Source organism: Melospiza georgiana, chromosome 8 (genome assembly GCF_028018845.1).
Source record: "Melospiza georgiana isolate bMelGeo1 chromosome 8, bMelGeo1.pri, whole genome shotgun sequence".
Taxonomy (NCBI): Eukaryota; Metazoa; Chordata; class Aves; order Passeriformes; family Passerellidae; genus Melospiza; species Melospiza georgiana.
In genome coordinates, this window is record NC_080437.1 from 25,560,053 (window position 1) to 25,581,150 (window position 21,098).

The 21,098-nt window shown below is 46.6% G+C and overlaps 1 protein-coding gene across 4 annotated transcripts in view; it reads right to left on the reverse strand.

The window, feature by feature from the left end:
* Positions 1–21,098, reverse strand: part of SH3PXD2A (SH3 and PX domains 2A) — a 237,768-nt gene that overhangs the window by 179,997 nt on the left and 36,673 nt on the right. For 2 of the 4 annotated variants that reach the window (XM_058028729.1, XM_058028727.1), the window contains exon 2: positions 17,255–17,335. In XM_058028729.1, coding sequence (XP_057884712.1) covers positions 17,255–17,335 — 81 coding nt within the window. Of the gene's footprint in view, positions 1–17,254; positions 17,336–21,098 lie in introns of those variants that run through there. The other 2 variants (XM_058028731.1, XM_058028730.1) reach the window with 1 other exon arrangement.

The following is a 21,098-nucleotide window of genomic DNA, read 5'->3' on the forward strand; positions in this document are numbered from 1 at the left end:
AGTGCTTCCCTGCTCCCACTGCTAAGAGAGAAATGAGACTTTAGCTCCAAATGCATGAAACTTAATCCCTCTGTTTCCATAATCTACATCTCCTCTACAGCCTGTTAGCTTTGCTTGATATATTGTCCCCTGGAAACCATGAGTAACTTCAATATTGAAAACAGAAACAATAGCTCTGAACACAATGGCACATTTCACTTCACAAACTCCATCTGAAATGGTATCTACTCATCTCTGTAGGACACTTCTCATAGCTCTGGGGAGAGCATCTGCCCGAGAAGAGCGGCCGCCCAGCGCAGCACAATGGGGAATCTGTGCCAAGCACAACACAACCACAGGTTTTAACTCCACGCTGGGAGGAGACTCCTTTGTCTTCTTTTCTTCCTCCCTCCCCACCTCCAAGCCCCAAGATGTTTTGCCTGAGTATCTGGTTGCAAACACACGTGCATCTCGTCTTTGGGGGGATTTAGAAAGGAGTTCAGACAACGAATCCCACCACCTGAGCAGGCAGAGGTGATATGTAAGAGATACCTTGCTGCAGCCTCCAGGGAGGTAACCAGCAGCCAGCAGGACAGGTTTCCAAGAGCTCAGAGGCAGCTGCCAGCTTTACACCCCATGCCAGCATGGGCCCTTCAGCCCAGGCACTGCCCAGCCTGGGTGCTGTGCTGGCATCTCCCCAGGATGCTCATGTGGCACACAGGGACAGCAGAGGTTGTCAGTGCATGGGAAGGGCAGATTCCAAAAGCACTGGCTGTTCAGTTGGGCGTGCAATGCAGAGAGGAAAGGATTTACACACTAGAATACAATGTGAGAACAAACCCAGGTTTGCAACAATCTGTCTTTACTGGTGCCTACTGTAATGGCATCTCAGAGATTGGCTTCTCTCTGTAGATTTATTTCTGGACAGGGGCACAAAGTTCATTGTATCAAAAATCTGTTTCAATCAGCCCTTCCATCACTAGTCCAATCACACAGCACAGGCACCTGAGCTGCACAGTCAGATCCACACCAGCTCCTTCTGATCCCTGCCCCAACATGCAGGATGGACAACTCTCTCTCTTTAAAAGCAAAAGGGGCATTTGGGTAACATCTGAGTTCATAAAGCCCATGCCCAGAAGGAGAATCCCGGGGGACTCGGAACCAGAGCAGTCCCAAAGGACTCAGCACCCTACAAAGGGAGGCTAGGACTGAAATCTTATTTTTATAAAGTACAAGTCTGCCTGAGGAGTTTCATTAATTGAATGGAGAACAAAAGCAAACCCTGGGAAAGGAGAGAGGCCTGGCTGGTGGCCATGGCTGCTGCTCAGAGCTGGGTGGGCACTCCAAGTGTTTACAGGGCTCCGTGTTACGCTCTGCATGCTCCAGCCCTGCCCTGGGATTTCCACTCAGATAAAAATCATCCATCCCTGGACTCATTCCTTGTGGGCCAGATGCTGTTCTGTCTATCATACCAACTAATCACATGTAATGCTTGGCAGAGTTTGAAAAGCATCGATGGAGGTCTTTGACAGCAGTAGGGGTTATTTTGGTCTTTTTTTTATCTCAGTAGCTTTTAAGTGGCACAGGCACATTGTCAAGAAATACTGTCAGGGCTGTGACTTTTCCAAACTTGCTGATGAGACAACAGCTACAAGTTGTGAGGGAGAAAGAGCACATGGAGGCAGATGCTTGCATCCAGGAGGAGACAGACTCCTTCCAGCTCTGTCCTTCCACAGGAGGTTTCCTGCCTGGTGGCATTTGCAAGTCCTGATGGTGAGAGCACGGTCAGCAGCACCAGGTGCACCCAGCACATTGTTAGCCACCACAGGCAGCACAGTGCTGCCTTGAAAGCCAGAGCTGCTGTGCCTGTCCCTGTCAGGGCAGCAGCAGAGCTTTAAGCCAAGGGTGGCCACAGGGGCTGGGCACCAGCACCCATGGGTGCAGAGAGAGCTGGGTACATGTCCAGCTGCTCAGTGAGTATTTATGCCTGCTCTCCTCTGGCAGATGCTCTTCCAGGAACACGAGGAGCAGTGCAGCACCAGAACAGTTTGCACTTAACTAGTTTGTACTAACTAAGGCATGTTCTCAGTCATAAAACAAAAACACAAGTGTTCTCCAGCCTGCTGGCCACACATGCACACCATGGTGGCCAGCTGAGGGGAACACATTGCATCTGCACTGATGTGAGATGTGCTTGGGTGATGCAAGGAAAGGGTGCTGGGGAAGCAAGCCACAGGAAATTGTAGCCACAACTCATCACATCCAGCAGCTCCTTCCCAAGTATTTCTGAGGGGAAGAAGGTGACCTACAAACTACTTTGATGGGCAGGCTGATGACCATCCAGAACATCCAGCAGGGATGATGCAGATTTCTATGCCTTTCCACATCTTGTGACCAGCTTTAGAAGCTGGATGGGGCAGACAGGCAGGGCAAACAAGCACAGCAGTCATTTGTGCCCTGCTGGGCACTGTGCAGGCATCCTGGACTATTTCTCATCCTCCCTGTGGATTTGCACTTGTGTATTCTATCCTCCTCTCCATCACACAAAGCCACAATAAAGGAACATCAGAAAGATGTCCAGACTGTGGAAACATCCTCAAAAGTGTGTTGAAAAGTCCAAGCCTAGCTAACAAGCTGCAGGTACCACAAAGCTCTCTTCTGCCCTAGCCCCTGGCTCAGATAGAAAATTAACATTTCACAGACTCCTCCTGAAATTGCATTTAAGATATTTTGTCACAGAAAATATCCAGGAAGACACTAACTTGGATCAAAGAGATTCAAGCCATACCCAGGCCTGTAATTCCCCTGTGAGCAGCAGTCAGGCTGTCTGATGGCACTGCCCTATGAGACCTGGCTGCTGGTTTTGAAAGCCCTTCATGATCCTTGTGTCCTCCATGGGGTTATCCATGTTTAGCACCTCGGCATTTTGGCTGCAAGGAATCAGGTCTAGAGAACTGCCATCTGCAGAAACCAGCACTAGGAATTCAATTAAACAAATAAAAAGATACCAAGAAAGAAGTGAAGTGAGGAGGAGGTGGGAAGAGGAATGGCACATCAACTGCTTTCTACCAGGCACAAGCAGCTTCAAAAATTGAGTTCCACATATGCACCCTGCTGAGAGTAAGAGAAATATCAGAGCACAGAATGGCCCATTTTCCATCAGAGAGCAAGACACAAGGTGCATCAAAGCACAGCTACGGCCAGCCTCCCTTTGTCATCAAACAGGGGCAGAAAAGGTGTGGGAGGGCATCAGCTACACTGCCCTGGCCAGCACAGAGAATGCTCTTTGCCAGCAACCCAGATGCAAACTTATCTTGCTTAATTAGGGCTTCCTTTGGCTCAAGTAACTGACCAAATAAATTACACTTCCAGACACAAATAAGTATTTTGCTGAGCCAGGTTCAGACAATTGTTTCTAGCCCTTCATCTGGGACTGGTGCATGTCTCTGCATGAGGTCTGGTGCCAGAGAACATCGTGCTGGCCAAGAACGAAGGAAAACCTGAGAGTGGCTGAGGATCAACAGAAACAAAACTCAGAAGAAATTTTTTCCACCCTAACAGGTGCAGAGATGTGATTAAATGTGCCTCAAAACTCAGGCTTTCAGCACAGCCTGAGCCTCACACTGCAGATTCAAAACGGGCAAGGAGGCTTTGAAATCCCAGGCCTGCTTTGAGCCCTGCAGATCAGTATCAGCCTGGAGAAGGATTTGAAGCCAGAGGAAGATGCTCATGTTTCGAAAGGGGAGGCAAAGGGGCTGCTCTCCATTACAAGAGAAACTGCAAGAGCAGCTTGGGCAGGTGATCCCCTTGCCTGAATGCTGGACTGAACAGCATTAACCACTGCAAGTACAATAGGGACTTGAAAGCAAAAACAGATTTTCCTTCCTAACCATTCTGTGACATGCAACAAGGTAAACTGCCAGACAGCTTCACTTGCCTTTCTGTTAAAACTGAGCAAAGGAATAGGATCCAAACACCAATGCTGCTAACAGATGGGCTGACACTGTAATAGAATCTCATCCACTTAAAAGCATCTCTCAAATGTCAGAGGTAGAAAAAGAACTCCAGACTTCATATCCTGACTCTGAATGAGTCCCTCGAGGTATTGCTTCCATATTTGATCCATGCAGAAAGAACCTATTTCTATCATCAGATAGAACATAGAGAAAGAAGGAAAAACTGAGATGAGGAAGAGATACTGCTGTGGAATTATGGGGCTGATTCTGAGTATAATGCTGACTTGCAGAAGTCTGACAGTTCTGGGACATGTGCAGGTGTCCTGTGCGCCTACAAGCAGATAAAAAAAAAAATCAATATATAACTACTCCAAAAAGCAAGAGAAAGAGCCAATTTCTGCAAAATCAATGATTTCTAGCATGCAGAGGCCACTTTTCCATGGTTTGGAACTCAAGTAAAGGTGAGGTTTTTTTCATGATGCCACTGAATTTTCAGGCACAACTGAATTCCCTTCCCAGGAAAACCTCTCTTACACCTGCCTCCCCAGCTGGGAAGTCTCCAGGAGCCATTATGGCTCCCCACTGATAGCAGTGAGCATACAATGATTATGTAGTTAAGGCGTACCTACAAACTGGCTTATTCTTTACTGAGAGGGTGGTGAAACACTGGAGCTGACTACCTAGAGGAGTGGCTGATGCCCTAAGCCTCCCAGGAGTTAAGAGGCACTTAGACAATGCCCTTAACTTGCTTTAATTTTTGGTCAGCCCAGAAGTGCCCAGGCAGCTGGACTACATGGTAATTTTATGTCCCTTCCAACTGGAATATTCTCTTCTAATAAGGAAAGCCCATAGCATGGACATACAGCAAGAGTTTCTCTCTGTCAAGATTATGACAATCTCAGAAGACGAGAATTTTCTGTGAACTTTACTGTCCTTGGAGCAGAGCCCAATACCCGGGACTGAATTTAAAACTCCACATAAGAACAAAATGATCAGAGTTCTTGACATGACCACAGACACCACTGCATGTGGATACCTGACAGCCACATGTTAACTTATCCTCTCAAATCCATGGGAGATGTCTGTCTTCCCAGCTGTCCCCATCTCCCTTCCTTACACTGGTAAAATACTGCTGGCAATGTAACACCATGATTTCAACAGAGAGCCGCCAAATTCAACTGATCACAGTGAACAAAGGTGTTATATATTTCAATTTATCTTACAGCTTCTCTTGCCTTTTCTAGCTCCTAACACCAGACAGATGTACCTCTGCTCAGAGCTGCTATGTCCTACTGAAATACAAATAAATGAGCAGGCTATTATGAGGGAAGGAAAGAGTTAGTTTTGCATTTTGCATATTGACTTATCTGAGAGCCTGGTGTATTTGAAATCAATTTTTTAAAATATATTTCAAGGGCTCTCTTTTATAGAGGGACTTTGTAATGATGTGGAAAATTCACAGCTCCCAACATCAAGCCATGGGTGGAGGGAGTCTGGAGTATGAATTAAAAATAATGTGTCTGTTTGCAGAAATTAGCAGCACTGATTTAAATCCACACTCCCCTCCCTCCTCAAATAATCACCCTGTGAACAGAGGTGGTTTATGGAGCCCTCTGGAAAATGTTCCTCATGGCCTCCATTCCGGACCCAAAATAAAATACATTACATGGCAGCAAATACTTCACCAGGGTGCTGCTCTCTCTTCCCCTAGCCCACGCCTCCCATTTGCTGCTCATTAAATGAAACAGCAGGTGCTGAGACCACAAGTGCAGCAGGGCTGGAGTGAGTGCAGTGATTAAACCCCCCTGGAATGTCTTCTTGGAGAGCTGCATCTTTCCAGGGACCGGACTCTTGGAGGGAAGATGAGCTCAGAGGCGAGGGCTGGGTCAGCCTTGGCTCTGAGCTCCATGATCAGAGGGTGCTTTCGAAGGACGACGGATCTCTAGAAACATCAGGGCTCTGAGCGAGGTGCTGCACCTCTGTTCAGCCAAACCGCCTTGCCAGCATCCCTGCTAGCACATAACAGAGTGTGCTCTGCCTCTGGGCTGGAGACTTCTCCTTTCTCACCCAGCTGAGAACCATCACAACAAGGCAGAGCAGCCTCCCCCATACCCAGGCATGTCTGGGCACCTCAAATCTTCAAAGATTAGCAATGCAGTCCCTGAGGCAGAAAGCCATCCCAGCCTAGCCCTGGGTGAGGCTAGGGACTGGATGCATCACAAGCCAGAGTGCCAGAGCTGGCCAGGAGAGCTGTAGGTTGTGTCTGAACACATGACACACCAGGTCATGCTAATGAGATATTCCTAGTTGCCACCCAGAGCAAATGCCTGCAAGCCCAGAGAACAATTTTGTAAGAGTAACTCACTCTTTGGGATGTGTCCTTACCCCATGACTCCTGGCACATCCATTTACCTGCTGCCTCTGTACTGCAATCTCATCCACAAGGTACTCTGGGGACACAGCACGGGCTGAATCCCCCCAGTTCCTTCACATGAAAAAGAATGATCCTTGCTGGCACCAATGCCATCACCAAGCAGGGACCAGAAATCAAAATGAAAGGCAAATGCTATTCTGTTATTGACAGGGCAGACACAGTGCTGTTAAGAAATGGACAGGCATGGAGCAAGGGGCATTTAGAGGCAGCCAGAGCTGAGCAGCTCATCCTGCATCCTGCTCTGGGGCCTCCTCGTTCTGCCCTGCTCACCATGCACTCCATCAACATCTCCCTCCCATCCCAGCATGCCAGCCTCACCCAGGTGACTTCCCATGGAGACAGGACAGGATAACTGTAATCACCCAAAGGCCACCAGTGCATCCTAACTCAGAGGGACCCTAAACCAGTTACCAACTGGGGTAACATGGTACAAGCTTAGAAATAAATTCCTCATCCCTTCTACAAATTCCATTTCCAACCACAAGACTCCATAGGTCCAGGACATAATCCCAAGAACTAAAAGCACTATTTATATTTCTGCTGAGCACTTAACTTCTGTTTGGTCACTCTGCTGATGTTTCAGTTCTTCACCAAACCCTGTCAGAAATGGCTGGGGGCTCAGGGAGAGGAGAGGGAATGTGGTCATTACGGTCTGGCTTAGCTCCTGTAATACAGCTAACATTTGGCTCTGTTAAAAACACTCCAAACCATAGACTTCAAAGCATTTCACAAATATTAATGAAAAAACTTTCTCCAGAAGGGCTGATTATAGCCCCCATTCTATGGGTGGATATTTCCAGATAACCTTCCTGCCACACCAGAAGTTCCCCCTCCTTCTTCCACACCACAGACTCCAAGCTCCTAATTATACAAAAAACATTTCCACATTAAGGCAATGAAATATATTCTGACCTAAGAGTGGAACAGGATTCAGCATGAGGTTTCCTAACAACAGCAGGCAGGAACTGACAGCCCTAGTGCTCCTGCAGCTCACAGCACACCCCTGCTCAGCAGGATAATCCTGGGCTCTCCCACACCCAGAACCAACCCGAAACTTCGTAGGACTTCTGTCTACCTTTTGTAAAATTTTCCCTTCACACAAGGATAGCCAGGGACCACTCTCATGGAGCACATCACTTGTTCCATCCATCTTATTCCCAGAATCCAATGGCAAATGAATCTCTACCACCTCCTGAAGCACCAAATGCTGAATCCTACCCTTACGTGCAAGCAACCAGCACCCTCTAACACCCAGCACAGTAACACACTGAGCATTGCACAAGGCAACAGAGGTTTCTGCAAAGCTGCACCAACAGTTACCAACACACCAGAAAACTACCAGACAACCTGGACTTGTCACAAGGACACAGGTGTGCAGCATGTGCCATCCCACAACGTACTTCCTTCACCAGGAAGACCCATGCCAGTTCTGTTCAAGCAGCAGCACATCACTGTAGTGACTAGCAAAAGCCTGGACTTGGATGCCAAACATTCCCAGACGACAGAGAGGCCACAACATTCCCACTGGGCTGTCAAAAGGCAGAGTTTAGCCAGATATAAGGAAAAGTCTGTGAAATAATTTTTTGGTCCAGGTGGATAAGGTGTATTCCCTTCTAAGACAAAACTTTGATCATCAAAATCAACCTAGCCCTTTGAAATAATTTTTTCCCTATTATCATTTTACTTAGTCCTTTCCTGGTTTGCTTTTTAATTTCTTCCCATTTGGCATTTTCCCCTCTCTTTCACAGTGTTTTCGTGGTTTGTCCTTCACCTCTCTCAAAACACCTGGCTGAAGAGAGCAGCTCAGCAAGTCTCACTGGTTTTCTTAACACACCCTTTAAAAAACAAATGACCCAGACACATGGCTCTGATGTTACCTCTGTTTGCAAAAGCACCACTAAATCGATTAGGATCTGCCCTTGACTGACCTGGTGAATCAGAGGCACTCCTGCATCAACACTGATGCCTCAAGAATGGCTTTAATAGAGAGCTCTACTTGTACTACAGAATTACAGAAATTATCTTAAACACACTGTGATGCTTTTCTCAGGCTCTGCTTAGTCCTTTGTGAGGTCGCTCACAGCTCCTGCCATCAAGAACTTGTCAGCAACCTGTTGAAGTGCAAACCTCCTGGCTGGCCTGCAACTCCTTGCTCTGCTGTCTTTGCATCTTCAGAAGGTCCCAGGTGGGATAGCTTAAAAAAACTTTAGTTATGGTCACTTTGAGGGTCGATGCTCAATGGCAGGTGTGGACTCAGCAGGCTGCCAGCCAGGTCAGTGCCAAAGGATCTGATGTGCTGTAAGAATTCAAATCCTTCCTTTCCTGCACATATCTGACAGACCAGAACTCTCCTTTTAAAATGAAAAAGCAAAAGGTGGAGAAAAAGCCCTCAGCTTGGCTGAATGCTGTTGAAACAGGGCACCCAAGAAGGAGTGTGCACAAAGCTGTGCTTTCCCAGAGCATCACTAGTTCTGCTTTTTGCGCGACTTCACCCTGTGTGTTCTCAGCTCTGTGTGTTTTACTGCCCTGACCGCCCCACTTCAATGCTTCCCCTGAAGGGAGGGAAGTGGAAATTTCAAGAGGCAGTTCTGCAGTGGGAATACTTGCACTTGCATGAGATGTGAAACTGCTCTGGTTGCAGAAAAGGAGAACCATGCTGTGATTCGAGGCAAACAGGAAGGAAACAGGGGGCAAACGAACTCCTGATTTCATGCTCCATACATTGATGGTGAAAAGATCAGTCACTCAGATGCTATGGGGAAGAAGCAAATAGCACCCAGTGCTCGTAAATCAGGCTGGGGTGAACCTGATCAGGAGCCTTCCCTATGGCAGGCAGGACTGTACACAGTCCACAGTGGAAGAGATGCCAGCTGATGCTTTTCTGTGTCCTGTAAGCAAAGCATGGTGTGACAGGACCAAGAGCTACTGCTCCTTCCAGACGAGGCCCTCCCACATCTGAGCCTGTCAGAGCAGAAAGCCGGCACGGGTGAGGTGACATGGAAAAGAGCCCTGACAGAGCCCTGCATAAACTTTCCATTATGGCTGGGCAATTTTCTATTTGCACTTAAATGCAATAATGTAAATAAACTCCCCGTAACCCTTCCAGGGCTATTTAGGACATTTGCAAAAACAACCGGCTCCTCTCATCGCGAGCCAAGGGATGCGAACACAACAGGCACTTCTCATCTTGGTCTCCACACACTTAATGAAAGTGAAGGATTGTATTCCCTGCACAAAAGCAGAATTGTGTTTCAGGGCTGGGGGTGTGAACTCCATGCAATTTTCTGGCAGTATAAATAATTGAAAGCTGAGTACGATTAGGGGAGAGCGACAACACAGTGCAGGGGTGGGATTGTCATGCCCGAGCTTTCGGGGCTTGGGTGCTTCAGGGAAAAAAAGGCCATGGAGAAATCCTGCCAAGGAATTTAATTTTCACACAGATGTTCCAGAAAAAAAATAATAAAAGGGTTGATCTTGATCTCTGGTAAGAGGAAATATGCTAATAAAGTGGCACTTGGAGAATTTGCTGCCTGTGTGAGGGCCAGAGCTGCAGCTTTGGCTGGGGCTGGTCCCTCTCCTGTGTTTTATTGTTCCAGCAAACAAAACCTGGAACAAGGGCAACAAACAAGAGGGCTATTCCCAAGGCTGAGCTTAAAGTCCTGCTGTGGAGATCTATGAGGAGAGCAAAATAATGGAAATGGAGGAGGGATAACACAGGAGGTATATACTGAGCCTTTATGCACTCTGATGAAGAAAGGTTTTTAGCCCAGTTTTTATCATGATTCTGCATAATGCCTTGTATGAGACACTGCCCAAGCACAAAACCAGCACATCTGGGCCCCATCAAATCCTTCGACCATTATTCAGGATTTTTAGCAATTTCAGGCATGGTTTTAGATTTCCATTAGCACCACTACCTTGCAGGGACTCATGCTCCTGATACATTGGATTTTTAACCTGTAAAGCAACCAAGAGCCATGAAAATAAGTCTGAGTCCTCCACAACTGATATAAGTCAATTCAGTTCATTAGGAAGAACTTATTCCTTTTCCTCTCTGTGGCTGTATCCAGAAGAGTCCTTACCACAGCACAGGTCCTCCAACATCCTCACTGTCTCCAAGCCAGCAATAAGTGGGGGATGGTAAGAGCACCTTACACAAACCAAAACTCTAGAAAGCAAGGGAATAATTCCAGAAAATAACACTTTTGGCCAATTTCACTGTTTTCAGTGCCTGCTAGAGGCAGACCACATACAGTAAAAAGGACACAGCTAAGAAGTCAACAACTTTGTGATGCTCCCAATATTTCCTAAAAAACCCCAAGCAAACAAAACTCATTTGCCTAGCTATATATACAGCCCAGCCCACAGAGACAGAGTGGCATGGGTATCACCTCTGTTCTTGCCTTGCTGCCAACTACTCAATCCCTGAGGAGTTGGCTACACCACCATCTCTTTCTAAGGTCACCCATGTTCAGAGAGGTGGATCGGTGCTGAGCAGCAAGTATTCCCCTGTAGCCATCCTGCAGGAGATTCCCATGCTGCAGATTAGGGGCAATATTCAAGTGTCAGCTTTATGCTCCAACAGAACCCAAGTGAAGAAGTACAAAAGGGAGGGTTCCCATAGGCTGGGTCACACCCTCAGCTCTGGGTTCTTTGCCATGGTCACTCAGTGCACCTCTATTGTAGGTTGGCAGGCACTTTGCCATTTCCTCATCATGGCCCTCATCTTCGTCTGACGTGTAAAGTCTCTTTAAAAACAAATACTGGAAGCTGAACAGATTGTTTTGCCAAGCAAACATTTAAATAATGATGGAAATTAGAATTATAAACAATTCTATGTATTCATTGAACACAAAGATACTTCCCCAAGCCAGTTGGTATCCTAAAGCATTGAGGGTTAGAAGGACACACGGTATTTAGATAGCTTTTAAATCACTGAAGACAACCATTCTCAGCTCAATAACTATGTCAGCTATTATTTTTTTCCCAGGGGCATCTCAGTTCCCCTGGGAAGGCCTGTTACAAGCTTGCTGCTGGGCTATTTTTCTGAGAGCAGCATTGAGGGGTCTCTCCTACTGAAGCCGAGTCTTGCAAGCGTGGCTGCACCAGGAGCTCCAGCAGAGCTGCCAAAACAGTGGAGGAACAGTCAGTCCTCAAAGATGGTGCAGGGCTCCTCCTGGAAATTTGGTTTTCTGCATTCCTTGCAAACCTTGCACTGCAAGTTTCCCCATGCACTGTCTGGGATAACAGCAGCAAACAACTGTGTTTACTCAGAAGAAAGGATGTGCCATTTCTCCCCAAGGAGCCAGCACTGACCTTTGGGAACAGACGTGTTGACAGACCCATGTTCAGATTTCCTCTGAATTTTCCCAGTCTTGTTTCAGTTTCAATAATGCTCTTAAGGAAGCTGTTTATAAATGAAACCCAACTGTTTTTGCAGTAACTCCATCCCCACATTTCCAAGATTATCAAGGATGTCCCTGAAGCCAAGCAATGGGTCTGAACCTGATGGGTCAGATGTGGAGCCAGGTCCCTGGTCTGGAGAAGGATTTCACAGCAGCTCTCAGCATCTACAGCAGGGCCAGGATGCTGAACACCAAGGGAATGGGAACAGGGGAAATGTGATCCTTGCAACCCAGACCATGCTGGCCAAGGCCAGCACAGCCCAGAGCAGAGGGAGGCACATGCAGAGCCCAGCAGGACAAACCCCAATTTCACTGTGCACTTGCACCACAGCCTGATGCAGCAACACCTGCCATGCTCTTCCACCCCTGTCCCACTCAACCCCACCTGCTCCCCCAGCTTTCCTGCCCGTTTCCTTGGGCACCCTCAGATGCACACACACAGCCCAACAAACACTCCCTGAGCTCGTCAGAGGCTGGGAATCCTTTCAGCACAAACCTCCCACGCTGGAGAGGGGCAAGCTGCATCTCGCATGGAGCAGCAGCAGCCCTCCTTCCCTCCCTGCCCTTCCCACAGTGCCAGCAGGAGCTCTGCACAGGGTGGCACCTGCAGAGGAGACAATCACCCACTGCAGAGTGATCCTGCTGCTCTGGATGGCTGGGGAGACCAGTGGGAGACTGCTCACCCTGCTAGAGGCCTGGTGGGTTTGGGTTAGGAGTCAGCATTTGCAAACACAGGAGAACACTTGCCCCATTGCATTCTTACCTACACTCCTCACCACTGCTAAATTTAGTGCATGCTTGAACTTGTCCATTCACTGCTCCTGCAGAGCTAAAAGCACAAACAACATGAAATATCAGAGGCCCTACAAAAACAATCATTACTGAGTTAGACTGCACTGGACCACCAAAATTAGGGCTGTAGGTCTCCACTTGGGCAATTAACCCTGACTAACTACTGGAGTGAATATACACAATTCCATCAGAATCACAGAATTCCCTCTTTGCTCTGTCCCAGAAAGCCTGCATGCCAAAGCCACCAGGTCCTGTTTCAAATCATAGTGACCCAGTGAAATCCAGGCACATGGCACAGTTACAATCAAACTGGGAATGAGAGTGGACACTACCCTATTTGGTACAGCTTGGGGTAATGGAGAAAGGGATGTTGTTACAGAATAGTGTAACAGGAGAACAATCAATAGCAGCAGCATTTACATGAACTCTGTTCTAAGAAAAGCAGAGATACAAACTGCAATTACTAGTTTTTTTATATTACCATTTTTGTTTAATGTCATCTCCAGTGCTCCGTTACTTCATTATAGCACTATAAACAATCAGGACAACCCAAGAAATAACAAATTAAGCTCTGGATGTTTTATCATCTGGATGAAAATAACTTACAGGTCTTTACTCTTCCTAACAAAATTCTTGATGGCCTTTACTTTTTTAATGCTCTAATTGGCTGCTAGTGAGTTCCTCTTTCTGCGCCACTTTGAAGAAAACCTGCTTAGATCAGCAAACCACGTTGGGCAGAGAATATTTTGCTGATACACAGAGTCAGTGCTTGAACAAAGCCTTGCTCGCCTTTTCAATATTGTGACATTTCAGACATCTCCTTGCAGCCAAACCTCCTGAGTGTGTCATTGTGTGGGGAGGTTGAGATCTGCCTGCCTGTCATTCCTGCCGCAGCTCCGGCGATGCTGCTCTGCTCCTGCACAGCCAAATACACAACGTGGGATGGTGGCATGCTGCTGAATCCAGCTGCTGTGTTCCACCTTGGAGACAGCTGCACTACACCTGCTGTGAGAAAGGCTCCTCCCCCAGCTCTGCACACAGACCCAGCCATCCTCACAGAGCAGAGGGTCAGGTCCCTCTGCTGAGGGACAGGTCCTGTTCATGCTCTAACTGCAAGCACTCAGCTGCAAATCCCCATTCTGCTAACAGCCTCCAAAAGCACTTTCCAGCAAGAAAAACACAGGCCTTACATCTGCAGATGTCTTTTACTGCACAGTGGAAATGTCAGGAGTTATCCCTGCTATCCCAGTAAAGGATCCCTGCTGTCCTTTCTCAGCTCCTTTGGGGACAACAGCAGCATTACTGAACTATCCCCTCAGGACAGAATCCTGCAACCACCACCAGCAAATCCATCAATGATGATGGAAGCAGCATCCAGGGAATGTGTCCCAGTGAGACACCAGCCTGTCACAAGGGTCAGCACTACTGACAGGTGATGTTCACATCACTCTCCTCATGCTCCTCCATTCTGCACTGCAGGCAAAGGCAAGGAAACTACATTCAAAATATTACATTAGGAGATAGCTTTGACCCCACATGGTGCTCAGGTGCAAATGTCTCCCCAGGGTGAAAGACAACAGATAATTGGATTTGACAAGCAATTTATAGTAGTGCTTTCATCTCTGCAGAGTTAATTCAATCTTTTCAATCCTATTTACTGAAACACTGGCACTCACATGTATTCTGCTGCCATCATTTGACCCATGCTCAGGAGCAGATGTGATTGGCTGCACAATTAAATGATGCAGCAATACCCTAATTTAATTTAAAATCTGTGTTTACAGATATCCAGCCCTCACTGAAGCAGCACAGAGCTGACACTTGGTTTGCTGCTTTGGGTTCTGTTTGCTCTACTTCTAACAACTTTGTGGGGCAAACAAACCCTCTGGTATGACCATCCTTACTGCCCTATTACTAAACTGAAAAACAACCTGACTCCCAATTCAAGCATATGCACTGCTGAAATAGCACAGCCAAACTCTCCTTGGATTTGAATCCTTGGGACAGAGCAGCCTCTTATCACCCGCAGTGCCTAATAGAATTTGCAAAGAAGTGTTTTAAAAAATGCATCTTCTACTAATGCTGCAGCGCTCAAAACCACTGAGCCACTTCCCACAGAGACAGCTGTTTGGGGAAGGGTGGGCTCTTTTTTAAAGAAACATGAAAATGGAGTAGTGACATTAATTATCTGTATTCCTCCCTCCTTGCTCCTGGGCAGCCCCCGGGTTTCCCCATGGGTGGGATCCAGTGTCACTGTCAATGGCAGCCACTGCAGCCCTGATTAAGTCATTACAAGTCAGCCCTTGTTCCTCCACTTCCAGTCAAGAGCAAAGCAGACACGTGCAGCCTTCAGAAGCCCTGAAGTGCAGCTCTGTTGGTGACACAGCAGGGTGAGTGCAGTTGGCAGAGTCCTGTGGACTCCAGCTGTTTTGGACATGAGTGGTGCCCGTGAGTTGGCTGAGCATCACTCCCTGAGAATTTGCTTGGTTCTCTCCAGAAGTGCCACATGGGGATAAGCAGGGATATTATCAAAGAAGATTGATTATGCTGAGACCACCTTACCATGCATGGTATGAGATTGCAAACCCCACGTTCAACCAGTGCTGGGTCAGAAGTTCAAGCTTCCAGCAAAAATCTGGAAAGCACAAGTCATCCCAAGATCTGGAGCTAATTTCTCTTTCAGCAAGAATCTCTGCACATCAAGCCATAGATTTCCCAAAATGAAAGGGTTGCTCAAAGTCCCCCTTAGCATTCATTTACTTTTCCAACTCTCTTTGCAGGATTCATTAGAGCTGGAAACACAAATTTCTATTCAAGATCCAAAGCAGTTTCCTTTGCCTCACCTAAGAGATGCTCAGGCATAATCAAAAATCCAGAAAGGAGGGGATAAATAAAAAACCACCTATCACCTTTGGGAGTCTAAAAGCCCATTATGGCAGCCTGAGCACATAGGGCCTTGTCCCCATCTCACAGCTGGGAAACTGAGGCACAGATGGACACAGTACAGAGACATGGCAGGACTGTGCAAATCTTGAGTAACCTCAACTTCTGTAACTCTGCACCTCACTCTGCAAGAGCTAAAGAAGGGGCTGACACTGCTCATGCAGCGTTGGCCCTGACAGAGATCCCTGGGAGGGAAAAGGGTTAAAGAAGGGAATTTTGTTACTTTCTTGTTGTATTTTCTCGTGGGGGGAGAAGCGTCATGCAAGCAGGAGTTTTCCACTGGCTAGGCCCCCTTGCACTTATCAATGGGACCTTTCAGGACTCACTCCCTGATTGAGACATCATTTCCTGTCCAACACACTAACCCCATTGATAACTCCACACTTGATGGGAACTTTTCAAACCTACCAGGAAAGGCCGGGAGACCCAGAACAACATATACATGAAAACAGAACTGGGGTGAAAAGAGAAAGAAGAGAGAAAAAGAAAGAAACAGTTTTGGCCACAGTGACTATGGAGCAGGTATCTTTAGCAGGTACAGCAGACACAGAGAAGATGCTGACATACAATTGCAGCAGTGGGACTAGCAGGCCTGGCACTTCAGCCCAGTTAGAAATGGAGATGGGCACAAGAGGAAGCTTAAGAACATCCCTCTTGTCTTCCTGCCACACAGCAAAAAGAAATTAGGACTGGCTGTAGAAATGGTCACATTTCACCCAAAAGGCCAGGAGGCCATAATAACTGATATAGCTTACAAAACAGACTAGAGAGTTCAGGTTTCCATGTACCAGAAATAAAGAGGAGCAAAGATGAAACTAGAGCTCTTTGAGATACTCCAAGCAAGAACTCTTTTTTCCCTAATTTATCATACAAAAAAGGCTCAGTGTTACTTTTCAGGACACAGCACAGTCAGCTACATCCTCAATACTGACCATAAGGACTCACTTGGTATTGTAACTTCAGCCCAGCTCCAAACACAAACTCCAGGCCAAAAATCAACCCTTCCCCCAAAGTTCAAGAGTGTCCAAACCACAGCTTTTATTTTTACCCCAGGCAATTAGTATTGCTGCCTACAAAGCTACAATGATACAAAAATATCAGATCTGGATTATTGCCAAACAGAACATCAGCACCACAGCTCCCCCTACCCATGCAGGCACCTGGGAGCACTACCAGAAATGAAGCAGCTGATTCCTGGTTTCAAACCCTGGTCAGCAGCTATCCAGCAAGAAAGCTTTTGATGAAATCTAAACATTCAGGCACAGAACAGAGGGAAGGAGCTGTACAAAACAGCAGGAGCCAGGACACTGGCTGGCTGGGGAGATGGTTAGGAAGAGAGACTGCAAAGTTTCCACTGCAAATCTCTGTTACTGAACTGCTGTGGGAGTGCGCAAAAGCTCTGTTGTTTTCAGTTACTTGGGTAAGTAGTTTCTGGGGGCCCCAAATGTAGTGCTCTCTCTGTTTTAAGTGCATCTGAAGTATTTAAAATTAGATCTCCTCTTTAATAGGAACCATTCATGAAAATGTCAGCTTTAAATGTCTTTACACTGCAAGTTACTCCCTGTGAGCATACCACCCACTTATCTTATACCCTACAAGGGCAGAGTCTGAAAAGTTTCAAGATCATGACATGTAACAGACCAAACAAGCACAAAGCCTTATTTAAAGGCACTATTAACCCAGCTGGAAACATGACTAGAAGCATGAGTAGAAATAATATTTTATGTTAGACAGGACAGACTTACCTGCAGGTCAAAGAACTTGCTGTATCTCCTGTAGATGATCTGGGAAGTCAGGTCAGACCATGTTACATTGATGATATAGACCTGTTCAGGGAAAAGAAAACACAAATCAGCCTGGGCCAGGAAGCACAGGACACATGCAAAGGCAGAACAGCCAACCGAGGTTAATTTCAGATCTCACTGGCTGTTCCCACTCACAGTGAGGAATATAGCCCTGGGAGCAGGACTAGCCTAAATTAAAGCCTGTTGCAGCCTCCAACACAAGTCTTGGGGGAGCACTCAGTGCTCTCCCACACATCCCCATCAGCAGCTCCCACCGACTTGGCTCTGCCTGGGATAAGAGCTCTAATTGAGGGACGCCACATTTTCTGGTCTGTGGTAGCACACCCTGCCTTGTGTCCTCTTTGGAGGGTCCCAGGGCCAGCTACAGGCATGGCTGGGTGAGCTATTCCACCCCTGCAGCAACAGCTCCTCAGGGGGTGCTGATCTCCAGCCCCACGCTCCAGGTTTGAGTATGGAGCTGTGGCTGCCACCCTTCCCAAGCAAGGAGTGGCTCTGGTTCCACAGGAAATCCAAAGGAAAGGCAGCTCCCCAGGTGCTGTGGAATTACAGCCATTGCCCACTCACACCCATACGTGTGTGACAGAAACCAAACCCTGCCACAGCACACAGCTCTTGCTGAGTCACATCAGGGGATGTAAAGCTGGACAGTGAGAGCGACACTGCTTCCTTGCATTGATGGAAACAGCAACAGACACCTGGAACAAGCCCAGGATTTCCCTTGCCCAGCCCTAGTCCATTCCCAAAACAATTCTCTTACAGAAACACTGTTTTGCCAGAAGTTGTGATAAAAATGATTTGCACACGCACACACGCGCAAACTTGTACATACACATATAAACACACACACAAAACATGAGAACGTTGCCTTTTGACCCTGGTATCTCCAAGATATATTTTTTTTAAAGTTACAAATACACTAGGTTCTGCTCTCATACACTTGCCCTCAGGCCAATGTTGGTCCTGCTGCTTTGATGACAGAACCACAAGAAGACTTCAACAAACACAGGATGGAGTTATCAAGGGTGACCGTGGACATCAACATAACGAAAATCACAGCTAGCAGAGCTCCTGGGCCTTCAAAGCAATTCCCAGGTTTCACATATGGACTGAGATAATGATCCTCCCTCAGCCACAGCACTGCAGCAGGAGATGTCCCTTCAGCCATGGAAGCAGAAGTGAAGCTCTCAGTCTCCAGCAATGGGGGATGGATAAGCATCACCTCCTTCTCCACCTCCCCCAGGACACCAGTCCATCTTCCAAGCTACTGATTCAATTGCTTCTGTGTTTTTACCAATAAAAATTATTGCATGAAAATCCCTGCAGGGGTGTTGAATATTGGCCTTGACAACACTTTTCCAAGGACCACCAGTGGATGTTTTTTTCTTCCTCTTTCCCAGTAGGAGAGGTATCCTCCCAGAAACCACAGAGATCCTGCAGCCCTGCTTCCCTCTCTGCCTGTTACAACCACATTCAGTCCCCAAGGCATTCTGCCTCCCATCTCCTGCAGCCCAGTTTCATGGCATTCAACAACTGGAGATGCTGAGCACAGGCTGTTAAGGAGATCTGGGGCCTTTCTCATGATTGTACCAAACATATCTGCTCTTCCCACCAGGGCAGAGACCATCAGGGCTGACAAAGGGAGGAGCCTGACTCTCAGCAAACCCAGGTTGCTCTGTTGCATCTCATAATTCTCCTGGAAAACCAAACCACCCGACCTCCTTCCTGCAATGCCCATATACACAAGGGTGACATCAGCCCTGCCCTGCTGCATGGAGGGGAGACAAGTCTGTGTGAAATGAAGATTTCAGGTCCCCTTTAAAGATTTTACCCACACAGTCAAAGCAGAGGAGTCAGAGCCTGGGAAGGAAGCTGCTGTTGCCAATTTTCAGGCCAGCCACACTACACTGAAGAATATTTTTCCATGTGTTTGTTGTGGGAAAAAAAAAAGTTTGTAGCTTCACTCTGAGCTAATTCACACACAAATATTTCTACTCATCCTCTATCCAACAGCTACTTTCAGATGGAAAACCCATTGGATTAAAAACAGATCTTGACAGATGGGAGCTGAATAGGCTCCAAAAGCAACTTCAGATACTGTAATTCTGGCCCTGAGTTCTCACAAAGGGAATGAGACAGGAGGAGAAACATATTGCACATGTAAATAAAGATTATAATTTTTCGTTCATTATGCATCTTTTCTTCAGAAACTAGAAACAAAACACATATGCCACAGACATCCAGGCACTTTGAATTTCATGGCACCTCAGGCTTCTCTGTGCTGCTCTTCAGAACCCACAGAAACTGTGAGTTCCTGAAATTTTTAACAGCCTACAAGTCTGCTTGTTCAAAACCTAATCCAAGCTGAAGTCAATCCTGCTTTAAGATTCCAGTTTGGTGGTGCAGTAAGTGGCACAATGCCTCCATGACACAAGGAGGGGCAGAGTTGGGTGCACAGGGATATTCTGGGCAAGAGGTTGGATTTATTTGGTGCAGGGAACAGGTGTAAGAGCAGCACCCACTGCACAGTACAGACATTGCCCAGATCTGAAATTCAGGCTCTGTGGGAATGAAGCTGCCACTGACTTCAGTCAAGCCAGGATTTTGCTGCACATTTAAGACAGCAATTAAATATTTTTGAGCCTGAAGTCTCCTCAAGCCCAGTAAGTGATGGATGGGCAGCATGCAGATACACTGACTTCTATTTCAAGGAAAGATTCTAGCAGAAGCAAGAAAAGCCTTTAATCATAACCTGGTGCTATGTAAAGTGAAAAACCAGTGGGCTCAAAATCTGCTTGGTGGGAGACAGGTGCAAAACCTAAATCAGCTATTGATCTTTTTTGCTTGTTTGCCCAAATCAAATTGCTTCCCAAAAGCCACCATTTATAATAATGGGGTTTGAAAAAGATTTGTAAAATGCCATGTGATAAATGCAAGGTCTAGAGGTTTCAGAAACCTTAGATATCACATTTCTCTTCCTTAGAGATCTGAGTTTGGAAGTTATTTGCTTCTGCTGCCTTGGTGAGATGCATAACCTTTTCATGAGCAGCAAACCTTACATCAGCTTACCTCACCATATTTATTTGTTCCTCAGATCTTAAAATGGGTTGCTGTGAAAGCGATCAACAATGTCCCAAGAGAGAGGGAGAAAAGCAGTCCTGGGGGAGCCCAGGGCCATGCAAATGCAAGGGGACAAGGAGGCAGCAGGAAATATCAGATAAATAGGGAGAGTCACCCAAGGCTTGAACATCCATTAGAGCCAGCATTGCTCTCACAGCCTTCTGCAGAATCAAGGGAAGGCTTTCTGTGGCATCCAGCAACTCCCCAAAACTGAGGCACACAAGGCACCACTCCAACCTGCAGCTGGTCCTGCCCACGAGAGAGACCTGGCTCCTTGGCACTTTCTGTCTTGATAAAAAGATAAAATCAAAGTACCTTACATGCCTGGGAGCAAGCTCTTTCATGTACGCACAGTGTTTTCTACACACAACTAAACTGTAATTGAGATTCCAAATTACTACAGTAATTAATTACTAAAGGCAAAGAGACCTGCTTTATGTATCTGCCATGTTTATAACCATAAAGGAGTAAAAATGCAAATGCTATTCAAATGCTTCACCTTAAAAATCTTTAACAAAAGGTCCTTAACAATGAATGAAAATTGAAGTAGAAATTACAAACAACTCACTGCAAAATCATAGGGTGCTCCAGCCACTAGGAATTCACATTTTAATTTCCCAAGTCCAGTCTTTTTTTGATGTATTATTATATTTTTAAATAAATCCTT